This window comes from Lipotes vexillifer, unplaced genomic scaffold (genome assembly GCF_000442215.2).
Source record: "Lipotes vexillifer unplaced genomic scaffold, Lipotes_vexillifer_v1.1 scaffold53, whole genome shotgun sequence".
In the NCBI taxonomy this organism is placed as follows: Eukaryota; Metazoa; Chordata; class Mammalia; order Artiodactyla; family Lipotidae; genus Lipotes; species Lipotes vexillifer.
The window spans coordinates 430,462-445,044 of NW_006791814.1; the positions used below are offsets into that span (position 1 = coordinate 430,462).

The 14,583-nt window shown below is 50.3% G+C and overlaps 1 protein-coding gene across 1 annotated transcript in view; it reads right to left on the reverse strand.

Annotated features, from left to right (window-relative positions):
• Positions 1–14,286: 14,286 nt before the first annotated feature.
• Positions 14,287–14,583, reverse strand: part of MAFB (MAF bZIP transcription factor B) — a 1,096-nt gene continuing 799 nt past the window's right edge. Inside the window, exon 2 of the mRNA XM_007464797.1 lies at positions 14,287–14,581. Coding sequence (XP_007464859.1) covers positions 14,287–14,581 — 295 coding nt within the window. The remainder of the gene's footprint in view (positions 14,582–14,583) is intronic.

Below are 14,583 nucleotides of genomic sequence, written 5' to 3' on the forward strand. Positions count from 1 at the left end.
GGCCCGCATACCGCAAAAAAAAAAAAAAAAAAATCTGAAACCTTGCACAGTGGAAGTTCTCTCTGATATCACAGGGCCAGCAAGTGCAGAGGTGACCATCAAACCCAGGCAGCCTGACTCTGTGTCCCCCATCTTAACCACAAAGGCACACTGTTTTTCTGTGGTGTGTACACACGTGCACACACACCCTTCCAGGGGCCCTTGTGCCCACACACGCATGTGTACCAGGACACACTCACCACACAGGCTCACATAAAATACGGCTACCAAAAACTGGCTGTGTTGTCACCAAGTGAGGGACCCAAGCCCTCAGCCTAAAGACTCAAGATGTTCTCTCCAAAATGTGCTTCCCAAGGCGGAAGGCAAGCATGCATTGCGAGCATGCCAGAAAAATGCTGTCTAGCCCTGTGAGTCAAGGCTCCCTGGGCTCTGATCATCTGGAAAAAGCTGGTTGGGGGTGAGACTATTCACACTCAGTGCTGAAACTCCAGTTTATTTCCCACAGTACGTTCAAGGCTGTAAATCCCACTTCCCAGGAGCTCCTGCTGGGGTTTGCACACTGCCTTCCAGTGCCTTCCTTGCCAATCAATTTCCATGCAAATTGACCCCGAGATCCTGGCCAGAGGATGGGACCGGTTAGACCTGCTTGACAGTCTCCCAGCTGCAATGTGGGAGTCTGGCTTGCGGCTAAACCTAATCCTTCCAGGTTACTTCTAGGAGTGTTTCCTGAGCTCCTGCCACCTACCTGAAAGGCCGGACCCTTTCAGAAAGACACTGCTGGGGACCAGAGATGGCTCAGATCCAGCCCTCTCTCCAGAACTTCCATCATCCGAGGGAGGCTCTGACCAGCCCAGCCACGCCCTCCCAGAAGTCACACCACCCACCAGCCATCACTGACAGGCCATATCACATCAGATCTCCCCTGAATCCAGAAGAAGTGGGCAAGATGCTCCCCATTTTACCAAGAGGCAACTGAGGCTCAGAGAGGTGAAGTCAGAACCTAAGTCCCCACAGCCAGTAAGAGGAGGGGCTGGGTTTACACCCGGGTCTACCTGACTCTACAAGCTGAATTCCATCTAGGCCTCCACTCCAGCTCCAGTAAGGATGTCAGAAAAAAATCCCAGCACTGCCACTTACTAGCTGTGCATCCTTGAACAAGTTGCTTAACCTATCTGTGACCTAGAAGCAATTGAAGAAGAGGTGATCTAAAGAGGGGAGGACTGTGGGTGACAAAGGACTTCGTGGGGAAACACACCTCCAAGGTGTGGAGGCTGGAGAACCCAGGGCCAGTTCTGTGGTCAATTTAGCCCGAGCACAGGATGCCGAGTGAGGAACAAGGGCTCCCAGGGCTGGGCCCTGAAGGGCAGGCTAAAGAATTTGGAACGTGCCCAGGAGGCGAAGGGGAGCCATCAATGGTTTCTTGACTAGTTGACTAGTTGCCAATATCTCAGAAAAATTAATTTACAGGAAATGACATATACACATTACTAAATATAAAGTAGATAACTAATAAGAACCTACTGTATAACACAGGGAACTCTACTCAATACTCTGCAATAAGTTATATGGGAATAGAATCTAAAAAAGTGGATATACATATATGTACAAATGATTCACTTTGCTGTACAGCAGAAACTAACACAACATTGTAAACCAATTATACTCCAATAAAAATTAATTTTAAAATAAATAATTTTAAAAATTGGATTACAAATATTTTTTTTAATTAAAAAAATAAAGGTAAGATCCCTCCTCATCACAAGAAAAAAAAATTTTTGTAAGCAGGGATGGTTATGGATGTTAGCTAGACTTACTGTGGAGGCCATTTCACAATATACACAAATGTCAAATCATTATGTTGTATACCTGAAACTAATATAAAGTTATATGTCAATTATATCTCAAAAAAAATTTTAAAGCAATGTCTGCAGTGGAGCACAAATAGCTCAAGAGAGGGTGCAGGGTGGTCTGGGGGTGGCAGGCATACTCTTCCCAGAGTCAAGTCTCCACTGGATATAATCCCAGAAGCATTTTTCAACCAGTCCCAAATTCTACCTCACCTATCATCCAATCCTCAGTCTCAGAAGAGTATAATAGTTGAAAATAAAGACTCTGAATTCAGACAGCCTGGGTTTGAATCCCAGCACTGCCACTTACTAGCTGTGCATCTTTGAGCAAGTTACTCAACCTCTCTGATTCCGCTTCATCATCCAGAAGATGGAGATAATATTATTCCCCTGTCTCATAAGGTTGTTGTGAGGGTTACGTGAGTTAACAGTTGTAAAACACTTAACAGTGCCAGGCACATGGAAAGTGTCTGTCAAATAAGGTTCTTCAAGGCCACAGCCTCTGACCATCAAAGATAAAAATAGAATGAGTCTGACATGGTGTGTTCTTAGTGATCCCATTCTGGGCCCTAATAATCACCAATTGCTTTGCTACCTACAAGCCATCCTTTGAATAGCATGCCCTGGAAGGTTCCCAAGGACCAACTTTAGGCTCACAGGTTCTGCAGAATGAATCTATCACATATCAATAATTTCATAAGTTTCAACCTAATGCTTCTACTTTTCGAGAGCAGGACTTCAGGGCCCTCTGGTCACTCCTCTCCATCATGCCAACAGAGAGAGGAAGGTGCCACCCAAGAGTACACAACAGAGTCATTCTTTTTAGAGATCTCAAGCAAGAGAAAGGTTTTCTAGATACAAGATGCCTATAATCCAATTCATATATAACTTTCCTACTATATAAAAGTATAAAACCCAGAGAAAGTTCACTCTCTGTTGACCTTGAAGGAGACAGAAGCTGGACAGGCCGACAGGCAGGCAAATATGGGTTCCCTTTAGAGGTCATCTGAAGGCCAGGACAGACTCTTCCCAGGGGCCACTGCACTTCACTTCTGACCTTTGACCTTCCCCAAATTACCTCAGAATCTGGGCTCAGCATCTTGTACTGCCAAAGCCACTGTTTAGATGGAACTGCAATTTGGAAAGTTGCTCTCTTCCAGGGCAAAGACAAAACAATGACTTGTTGATTTTGCCAACAAGACAGTGACATGTTCACAGGTAAGTTTTTGAAAGAGGGCCCAGGCAGTCTTGGAGGAGTAGGGTGGGGCCTGGAAGATGAGTTTATTAAGGCTTTAGGAATTAACCAAAAAAGAAGCGGGGACATTCCAGACTAAGGTGTGGTGGTGGAAAAAACCAGAAACGGGGGATATAAATGCAGATTTGGCCCCAAGAAATCAGCTTATTTTTTAAGAACTAAAACAATAAGTTGGAAGAGTTCACTGGCCACGTGGTAGTAACAGGCACCCAGAGACACATTCTATCCCAGCTCTGCTTGGAGACAAGATGCCCCTGACTCTATTTACCCAGCTGTGAGATGGGCAGAATGGCTGATCCCTTCCAGTGTGAGGTAAAGAGCGAAACAGCTAGGGAGTCGGGTGGGGGGCTGCTCACAGATGTGCCTAGGTTCCCCAGACCGGATTATCCAGAAGAAATGATCTCCGGGAACTGCAGCAGCCTCATCTTTGGTCTGCCTTTAGAGAGTCCCTTCCTGCGTCAATGAAACACAAAGCAGGAGCTTGGGGAAGGTTGATTTTGACTGGAGGACACTGAATGCAATCTTTTCTGGATGTTTACAAAGTGTGTTTACCAAGCAGCCTGCTCTCCAAACCCTAGCAATCGCTTAAAACAAGAGAGCTGTTGATTTGTGGAGTGTTTTCTCTTAAAAAAAAAAAAAATCATCACAAATGTTGGATTCAGAGACATTATTTCTTTTTAAAAATAACTTGTCAAGGGGACAAAGTATTTAGGAGGCTTTCTTCTCAGCTCAGAAAGCAACTGGGAGGAGGAGGCTTTTTTTTCTTCATGAGATTAGAGCGAGGGACTGGATAAACTGGGGGAGGGAGGGCAGTCAGCAATGGGTGGGAAACTGGCTACGTCCCTGCCCTCAGCATCCTGACAAGACCCTTCTCTGGTCCCTCCACCCTGCCTTTTTCTCTTCAAAGACCCACCAAGAATTTAGGGGGAAACAATGAGATTAAGCTCTGCTCTGGCCCCCTCCCCAAATCCCCCTCCCCTGCTGTCCCACCCCAGCGCTCCCCGACCTGCCTCTCCTATGTCAGCCTTTCTCCTCATGGATACCAAAATGTATCCCAAAGTGCACCACTAACATATACAAGATTTTGAAGCATGATTACACAACCTTTAAAAAAAATTTTTAGCAGTATGTATTTTAAGGAGTATCAAAAAACTAGATACATGAGAGACAGATAGATAACTGATAAACAGATGATTGATAGATGAATAAATACATAGATTGGATGGATACATATATAATTGATAGACAGGTAGATGATTGATAGATGAATAGATTCATAGATTGGACGGATAGATAAACAGATAGATAATTGATAGGCATATAGATGATTGATAGATGAATAGATACATAGATCGGATGGATAGATAGATAGATGGTTGATAAATGAACAGATATATAGATTGGCTGGATAGATAGATAGACAGGTAAATGCAGATAGCCAGGACCTTAAACCCGTGTTTTCACAGGTATTGCCCCTTTCCTGTTTAAACACATTTTACTTAACACTTATTCATTCAGCCCATTATTGGGTTATTGAGGTCCTACAGTGCCAGGCACCACTCATCTTGCTTAGGAGCATCAGTGAACAAAACAGCCATCAGACAGTGACCTCACAGAGCTTATTTGCCAGAAAATAAGCAATAAATGAAGAGGTAATCCAGTGTCCTAAGGTGATTAGTGCTATGGGGCAAAAACAAAAAAAGAAACAGTAGAGCAGAATAAGGCAGGTCAGGAGTGCCCAGGCAGGAGGAAGGGAGCCGGTTGCCAGATCAAGTAGGGAGGTCAGGATAAACTTGATCAAGGAGGTGAAATGGGAGCAAGGACTTAAAGGAGGTGAGGGAGTTTACCACAGTTTGGGGGGTTTTTTGTTTGTTTGTTTGTTTGTTTGCGGTACGCGGGCCTCTCACTGTCGTGGCCTCTCCCGTTGCGGAGCACAGGCTCCGGACGCGCAGGCTCAGCGGCCATGGCTCACGGGCCCAGCCGCTCCGCGGCATGTGGGATCCTTCCCGGACCGGGGCACGAACCCGTGTCCCCTGCATCGGCAGGCAGACTCTCAACCACTGCACCACCAGGGAAGCCCTTTACCACAGCTTTATCTGGGGGAAGAGTGGTTCAGGCTGAGGGAAGAGCTCACGCAAATGCTCTAAGCAAGGAGGGTAACCAGCGTGTTCCAGAAACACCAGGCAGTCGGTGTGGCAGGAATAGTGAACAAGGTGAGAAAGTAGAAGAGAAAATCAGGGAGGAGACAGAGATCCTGATCACTTATTTTAAAATTAAGACTAAAAGAAATTTAGACCTAGAATGTTCTTCGCCTACCCACTTGACTTGGATAACTCCTACCCAGGCTTCGGATCTTCATTCAAACATCACTTCCTCCAGGAAGCCCTCCCTGACCACTCTTTTCCCAGTCTGTGTCAGCTTCTTTGTTGTACATAGGATCACAGAGGGCTCGGTTTCTTTCCTCCGTAACAGTTATCTCCTTTTGAAATTATACCCTGGTTAGTGTAACATCTAACTGCATCTCTCTCTCTCTCTCCTCTCTCTCTCTCTCTCTCTCTCTCTCTCTCTCTCTCTCTCTCTCTTTCTCTCCTGCTAGACTGTAAACCGCATGAGGATTTGTTTGCTGGGATTGTCTCTGGTTTTGCCCATTGCTGTATTGCCAACACCTAGCACAGTGCCTGGCATTGGGAAGACACAACAAATATTTGCTCGATGATTGAATGAATGCTTTGAGGTGGCAGGATTGGAGGCAGAATATTCACTGAACTCAGGATTATAGCGGCTACGGCACACTGCCATTCACCAGGCTCCTGGGACCCAAAATTTAGTAGGTGAACTGCAACCCTGCTGCAGTGAACCTGGATCAGCCCAGGACCCCCAGCCCTCTCTTGCACCCACCTGCTCTCCAAGGCCCTCCGGGATAACTTCTCCCTTCACTGGAGAGAGAGGACAAGGCTCCGATATTCACAAAAAGCCTCGCCCTTACCTCCCCCCACCCCAACCCTGCACTTGCAGTAGCAGCAGTGTTCAAATGCTTCCTTTTGCTGCTCACAGAAGAATCCTCGGAGTGGGGACCGACCTTGGCACATCTGCTGGGATGCCTGGCAAGGCGGAGAGAGGGCCGTGTGCTCCAGCATGTATATGGCTGCCCTCATGGAACAAGTCCAGGATCACACAGCCCTGGATCTGACAGGTACCACACAGTAGCTGCGTGATTTACAGCGGCTTGCAGGGAGAGGTTTCATCTCCTACTTTGAGAGCTTGAGTGCTTCGTATAAATATTTATGGGAGTCTGGGCCTCCATTAACCCCACCAGTGCCACATTTCACTTGTGACATGGTGCTTGTGTGTGAATGAATATGAAGGCCAGTGTTCAACATACAACGTGTGTGTTTGTGTATGTGACCCACGTGCATTTTGTGAGAGTGTATATACGTATGCAATCAATTGTATTTCAGTGCGAGTATAAATCCAAATGGGCATGTGCATAATATTGCACATTCCATGAACACCGTGTAAATGGCTGTGTACGAGCATTTGGACATGCATGCACACGGGCATGGATACACACCTGTGGATCCATTTGCAATGTACATGCATGTGTGTGTGCAAGTGACTCTGAGAGTGCATGTATGGCAAATAAGCACACGTGGATTCTGCGTTTAAGTGTGTGTGCACCTATGTGCCTGTCTCTGTGTATGTAAACATGAGTTACACACGTGCTTCTGCAGGTGCCTGCTTAAGAGTGTAAGCACATCTCTGTATGGGTCCAAAGCTCCAATATCATACTGGAAACAGCTTTGGTTCATCTATGAGTGATTCCATTAAAACTGCCTCACCTAGAGGCTATTTCTTCTATAAACACTTGCTCTGATCATTACAATACATTTTTTGGAAAGTTCAGTTGAGAACAGATAAAAGGTGAAAGGACTCTGATTAATTACAGACAACACCAATGTCCCAAGCCTAACAATGCCAGGTGGGCCTCCCCCCAACACACACACACACACACACACACACACACACACACACACAATCACCCTGCGGGCTACTCCATGAGAGTCTGAAATGAGCAACAGACCTGCAGTGTCCCTCTGACCCCCTTGTGCTGTTTGTCCTGCTGCATCTCCAAGGCCCCATTCCCCATCTCCATGCCTGGGCAGGGAGCCTTGTGGCTGGAGAGCATTACATATGCCCCCAAGAAAGTGACTGCCCTCTGCAAAGGGAATTAAAAAGGAAACTGTCCCCCAAAAGGGCTATTTCCCACCAGTCCATACTTTTCCTCAAGCTCTACCCCCCTCCCAGATGTTTCAGATAAGGGATAGTGGACAAATTTTGGCATCAGATAGGTGGGAATTCAAGCCCTAGACCCTGCACTGGGTGACCCTGGGTAAGAGATGATCACTCTGGGCCTACTTGTCCATCCCTGACTGGCATGGGTACTAGCAGCCCGCACTCAGAGAGTTAAGTGAAATGTCGTAATGGGATTAACCTCGTGATCTGGTCAGACCTTGTATGCACTGCGATCTGCTTGTCCGTGGAAATGGACATGTACCAGGTTTGGATTCCCAGGACACAAAGGAGGGCAGATACTGAGTCCTGCACTGAGAAGCGCAGCCTTTTGCTGTCCCCAGACCAGCCTAGGCCCATGGGGTCTCCTCAGTAGGACACAGATGGAAGTAACACTGGCAGGGTCAGGGCAGTGAAAGTGACAGATCAGAAGAAACAAAGGGACTTGAAAGTAAGCTCAGGACAGCCTCGTTTCCTGACTTCTGATGGAGTCACAGGCCAGGCTCAATGTCCACCTCACCCGCCCTGGCTCCGAAATGGACACCCTCTAGCTTCCCACCCCGTCTATTTACTGGACGAAATGTAAGTCCTGATAAAAGCCCCCAAGCTCCAAAAAGGAAAACACAACAATATAAACATTGGATTTGTGGACTTCAGCTCTCTTCTCACGCTGCAACTAGCTTCTTCCAAAAGTTGCAGTCCTCCTTGCACTGCCTCTGTGGTGGCCCCTCCAGCCTAGAGGACATCACCTTTTTTTTGATGCCAATAAAAAGGAATGTGTAATGAGTGGCTATTTTACATGAAAGTCCCTTCACATGCAAAGAATGCAGAGACGCAGCGGAAACCAAGTTTTGCTTTGGAACAAATTGTTATTAATAAGGTAGGTTGTTTTCCAAACTGGAGCAGCAACTTCTCTGATATGTTTAATTTCCTCCAGCTGAGAACAGTTAGCTCTGATGTTCTTATCTAAATGCATCTTTTAAGATAATATGGGCAGGACAAGGGAGAAGGGTACAAGATATTAAGAACACGTGCAAGGCACGGAAAATGCATGTAGCACATGGTGAAGACACACAAGGTACAGAGAATGTGAGCTCTCCAGGTGAAAGGGGTGCTCTCCAGGGTCTGGACACCTTGCTCCAGGGGCAAGAAGTGTAGAAATGATGAAATTCCAGCAGCAGAAGCATCTGCCTTCCCCAAGAGGAGGCTAGTCCTCTGAGCCTGGTAAGTACCAGCCTGGGACGGTTCATGGTGGCTGCTTCCTCAAACCAGGTACACCCTGCACGTGGGACTCTCCCTTCATGGCAAGCTGGCATGTCTCCCCCAAGTATTGTGCTGGGCACAAGCTCCGGAGCAGCTTTTCTACCCTGACTGAATTCTTTCAGGAGAGCTGCTACTGCAGAAGACACTGTCTACAGGATGCGCCATGTGAGGACTTTTATTTTGGTGGGGGGAGGAGGGGCAGAGCAAACCTCTAATCCTCCCGTCCTTACATAACAAATCCAAGCACTGCTATCTCAGGGTTGTGAGGCCAGGCGGGGCGGACAGAGGGCTGTAGAGGGAAGGGTTACGCAAGACGCCAGTGCTGGGTTTTCCTTTCTGAAAACAGAAGGGCTCAGAAGCGGGTTTTGCATCTGAAAGCCTGCAAGGGAACTAGACTCTAAACCCAGCTGTTTCCCAGGCCTGGAGAGAAAGAACTTGAGGAGTGGGAATGGGTGGCTGAGGGTTTTGCCGGCTGTGGCAGAAGCTGCATCTCTACGTCACAGAAAAAGTGAACCGACCATCTTGGGTTACCTGGCGTGGTTATTGGCAGCTCCCACTGTGAGGTCCCTGGGTAGGCACAACTGGAGTGGGCAGGCAGGTGGGCACCTCTGACAGGGGAGGGGTTGTCCGGCCACAGAAATCCCCAGAGACCCTAGACTGAAGGAAGCCTGGCTGTGCGGAAAGAAGGGTCTGGGTGTAGGACCCAGCCCCAGCTCCCCAGGGACCCCGTTCACGGAGAGTGGAGACCGACCGGTCCCCTCTGGCACCAGCGAGGACCTTGCTCCGTGTCCATTCCCAGCCAGCCCTGCCGCTGGGGGAAGCATGAGGAGGGGAAAGGGAGGATAGCGGAATCGGGCCGGCGGGAGCCCAGAACAGCCGGCCAGGGCTCCGGCGCTGCGCGGTGGCTCTGGGGAAGCCAGACTCTCATCTCCATCCCTCCACTCCTCCCCACACTTACCCGGCACCTCAGAGCCCGCTCTCAAAGCCCTCTCTGCCAGTCCGCGCCGGAATAAAAGGCAGAAGAGAAAGGGAAAAAAAGAGGGGGGCGGGAACCGGAGGGAGAAAGTTTTCTGAAATGAGTTTCCCAAAGGAAGAGCTGAGGAAAGGGAAATGGCAAAGAAAGTAAGGACGCGAGCAGACAGGAGAGTGGAGCTGATGGCGCCTTCCCCGACCGGTCCAGCCAGCACAGCCTCCCGCGCGCCCATGAGATTCCGGGGTCGCAAGCGGGGTCCTGCGCTCGCGACCGGACTGGGGCCTCCCCAGCCCGGGGCGCGGGCTGCAGCGGAGCCACAGTCTCGAGGCCCGTGTGTCCGTCTCGCCATGTGCTCCCAAAGGCAGGCGCCAGCCTGTCTGCGTGGGACCCGTGCTGGCGTGAAGCACACCCGACGTGGGGACGACATTTTCCCCCCGGCTCACGGAGGGTCGCGAGGAGCCCATTGGGTGGCGGGGAGTGGTGGGAACCGAAAGGAGCCTCCGGCCTGCGAGGCGCCGCCGGGGTGGGACGAACCCAAGGACCTCGGGCCCCCGGTCACTTTCCGGAGCTTCTGGGCGCCGGGTCTGCGGCGAGGCGGCGGGCAGGGATGTGGCCGGAACTTGCTTGCTGGAGGTCCCGGCCTCCTCCGAAGGCCCTGCTCTCGTCTGCGTGCGCCCGGGCCGGTTGGTGCTCCAATGATGGGTTGCGCAGGGACTAACAGTGCCTGAGAGGGCATCAGTGTGGAGGCAGGATGTGGATGTCTGTGTAACTGTGTGTCAGTGTGTCACTAGGACTGTGTCATGGGATTGTCAGCTTCTCAGAGATGCAAATGGTCACTCTAAACCGGCCTGAGCCACCGTGTCGTTCTGGATTCAGTGTGATGATGTCGGTCACTGGACTGTGTGTGTGTCTCTGTGCTCTGGGGAAGGAGGAACAACGCTTTGGAGTTTGCGACCCTTCCCAGCCCAGAGGCTTTTCTGGCAGAGTCCAGGCGACTCTAGAGGTGGAGGATGCCAGTCGGCTTGGGATGATTCCAAAGGAAGTCAAGTCTCCACCGCATGGAGTCCTGGTGGTCTCCCTTGGTCCCCCGAGCCACGCATCCGGATTTCTTCCAGAGCGCCACCTGCCAGACCTTTTTTGCCCCAAAGGGGATACACTGTTCATGTGGGCACGCTTTTACCCCTTCTGTGCATGTGCACTTGCACACGCAGTTACCCAGCTATCATACACCCTTGCTCCTTCCGCCGTGCATGCACCGGTAAAGTCACCCCACAGCCAGACTCAGCTTCCATCCTATTCCCAGATCACAGCCAAAGCCCTCCTTGCCAGGTACCTCTTCGGGTTGGTGAAATGAACTGGGCCTTGGAATTTAATTGAAGCTAGAATCTCTGACTTCTCTCCTCCCAGACAACACCAAAGTTCTGCTAAATGTAAATGACTCTAGTATTATTTGCATCCTTACTGTTGGGATTTTCCCCCCTCTTTGCCGTACCCTGACCACCAATCCCAGGCCTCCAGGGACCTAGGCCAAAATCTATTGCCGTTAGTTTCACCGTCCCCTTTCTTCTCCTTGTCTCTTTCCAGCTCTAGTTCCTGGCTGGGGTTCTACTGCTTGGGTTTCCTGCATCTCCCCATTCAGGTCCTGAAATTCCACGTTAGGAATTCCGGGCCAGGGAGCCCGAGGGCTGGAAAGCTGAGTCTCCCAGACTGCAGATACTGGGTCTGAGTAGATCAGAAACCCCTTGGAACCTGCCATTGCCAAAGAAGCAGAGAATTCTTCCAGAGGTGGTGGGAGGGGGCGGTTCCCACCCAGAGTTATAGATGGGATTCCGAGAAGGCTGAGAGGGGTTTGGAGGGACCTAGACAGACGACCTTGCCTCCTCTAAGAGTCTGGGAAAGGAAAGGTTCTGGGACCACCTCCCTGTCGAGGACATATGGGCAGAGCTGCCGCACCAGAACAATGCCCCAACCCCCTACGCCCCCCGATTTGTGGAGTCAATGAGATCCTGGTCCGATGGTGCAGTGCCCTTCCTTGGGGCTGAGGGCTCCAGGCCTGAGTGGCAGCAAACGGTTTGCACGGATGGGCTTCCTGTCTGAAGGGTCTTACAGCCCAAGACCTCGTGCTGGATTCCACCTGCTTTCACAAGCCCTGGGGGAGAGGGGGCTAGGCCTCCACTCAAAGCCGGCATTCTAGGGCAATTCTGGATGCTCCCAGCAGGTGCTCCAAGCAGGAGGGCCAGAATGGCAGGGCCCACGAGCCTGATTGCCAGAAACACCCTGCTCCCCCATCAGGGTGGCAGCTCTCGGCTTCCTGGGTTCAGCCAACCTCAGAGCCAGCAGGCTAGCAGACCAGTCCTGATGCCCAAGCCCGAAAGCTCTGCCAAAGTGGCGTGTGCCCCCCTCTCCGCTCATCAACCGGCTCTTGACCGGTGTCCGTACCTAGAGTGAGAAGCAGAAGACACATTTGAGGCTCAGGTACACACACACACACACACACACACACACACACACTCAAGGGAGAGCTTTGCCCAGATTTGTCTGTTTCCCCACTGGCCGGGGGAAGGGTGAGAGTGCCGCCCAAACTCGGGCGAAACTTGAAGAGGCAAGAGAAGAGGAGACAGGCGAATGTGGAGTCCTGTAAATAAACACCATTTCCATGGTTTTAATAAGCAAAATAGGAAACCATTTTAATAACCAAAAAACAGAAACCAGTCTGAATAAAACTACAATAGACTAGGTTTTAATATTTTCATATCATAAGCAGGGTTTGAAATTGATCCCTTATTGTACATGAAATAAAAACAATTTCTGTTGAGGGGAATTTGATTTCAACACAGTTGAATCCGTAAAAACCGAAACTCGTTTCTGATGCAGGACAAATATCCACAATATTTAAAACTGCAAGCACCATGCGGTTCATACAATCTTGTTATTACTGTTAATTTATCAACTAATACAAACTCAAAAATGCATCCGGCCAGCAGCGCCAGCAATTTCAAATGAGAACTAAAAAATACGCTTTCATTTTGGTATTTTTGTCAGTGCAACTTAAATCCTCTTACTGACCTGCAGGGGGAAAAAAAGTAATAATAAAGAAAAAACACCCAGATCTTCCCTATAACTACTATACAACTGAAGGGGGCGGGGGTAACACCACCAATAACTCTCCCGCTCTCTCAAAAGCAGGGAAAGAAACACACATAACATATTGGTCTAAAGAACACACTTGAAAGTTGCAAAATTACTTGCCAATGTTTGGGTTTCTGGTACTTTCTGAGTGTGGTGATTGGTTCAACATAAGTTCAGGTCACCGTTGGGCAGTCTGGGCTGGTGAAGCCAGTCACCCGAGGAGCATTTCGGCCCCAGCAATTAGTGCGGACCTGGAGAGTTTCGTGGGGACCCTGGGGTGATTCTGGTTGCAATAAAAAGCAAACAAGATCTGTTTTCCTTTCCTATCTTCTTAGGGGTGTCAACGTAGCCCTAAAACCAGGTGATGTGAGGACACTCCCCGGCCTCCAGGGTGTGAAACTCTGCAGCTGCCCTGCCCTGGTACTAGGGAGCTGGGACCCCAGTCCTCCTTCTCCCAACAAAAACAAAATTGAAAACTAGAACGGGAGGAAAAGAGGACCGAAAGGGGGCAGGGGAGGGGGAGAAAACATGCAATTTCCAAGGGTGCCCCAAGACAGAGTTGTTTTCTGATGCAAATGCCCAGAAGTTTGTTTTTTTGTTTTCTGTTTTTTACTTACAAAAAATGCCATAATAATAAACCCAAACAACGACACTCAGCTTGCTGCCAGGTTCTCTTAAGCGGTTTGGCGGGGCGGGTATTTACAAGCCTACAGCTCATAGACTGAAACCCGACAAGCAGCCGCCGCCGGAGTTTCCGAACTGCGATCCCTTCTCACCCAAAGAAACAAGGGGGTTATGATCCATGATCAACAACATGCTAAAGTTAAACAAGAAAATGGTACAAAATAGAAATTATTACCATACATGTCCAGCATGCAGGATTAATATTTTTAATGCAGATTTTCGTATTTTTTCTATATAATCGAGCAGGCAATAAAACTGATGAGATTTGCGCGCAGAACGTCCTAACTGAGGCCCGCGTCTCGGGGCTGAGAGCCAGTGTTCTCCGGACCCTGGACAGACAGGTCCGTCTGTCCTTCCTTCCTTCGCTCAGCCTCGCCTCGCGCCTGCCGGGACGCCAGGGTCCCTCTCCTTTCCTCTCCTCGCTGCTCTCTTGCTGGACTGGATTACGCTCCGGGCCGCGAGGAAGCGGCCCCGGCTTAATGCGCAAAGTTCAGGAAGCCAGGAGTCTCCAGACGGCCTTGGCGACTCCTCGCGACTATGCCTTGCCGCCCTCCAGCCTGGAGAAAAGTTGCTCTGAGACTTCCCACCCCCTCGCTTCCCTCTGGCTCTGCTCGAGTCTAGGAGGCGCCGCTGGCGCTCACCGCTCTCGCCTTGGCCAAGGTCCCCTGCCTGCCCGCGTGCCCTCCCGTCGCCCGCGTCCTGCGCGCCCTTCCTCCCTCTCCCTCAAGTCAAACAGGTCATGGCTGGGGCCGTGGCAGGGACAGGGTCCGGGGTAGTCCGGGGCTGGGGACACGGGACGGGGAGTCCGGGCCGGGGCAAGGGCGGGGGCCGGGAGCGGCCACGACTCACAGAAAGAACTCGGGAGAGGAGGGGCTGTCGCTGGTGGAGCCCGCCTCCCTGAAGCCGGAGTTGGCGAGTTTCTCGCACTTGACCTTGTAGGCGTCTCTTTCGCGGGCCAGCCGGGACACCTCCTGCTTAAGCTGCTCCACCTGCTGAATGAGCTGCGTCTTCTCATTCTCCAGGTGGTGTTTCTGCTGGACGCGTTTATACCTGCACGACTGGGCGTAGCCCCGGTTCTTCAGGGTCCGCCGCTTCTGCTTCAGGCGGATCACCTCGTCCTTGGTGAAGCCCCGCAGGTGGCG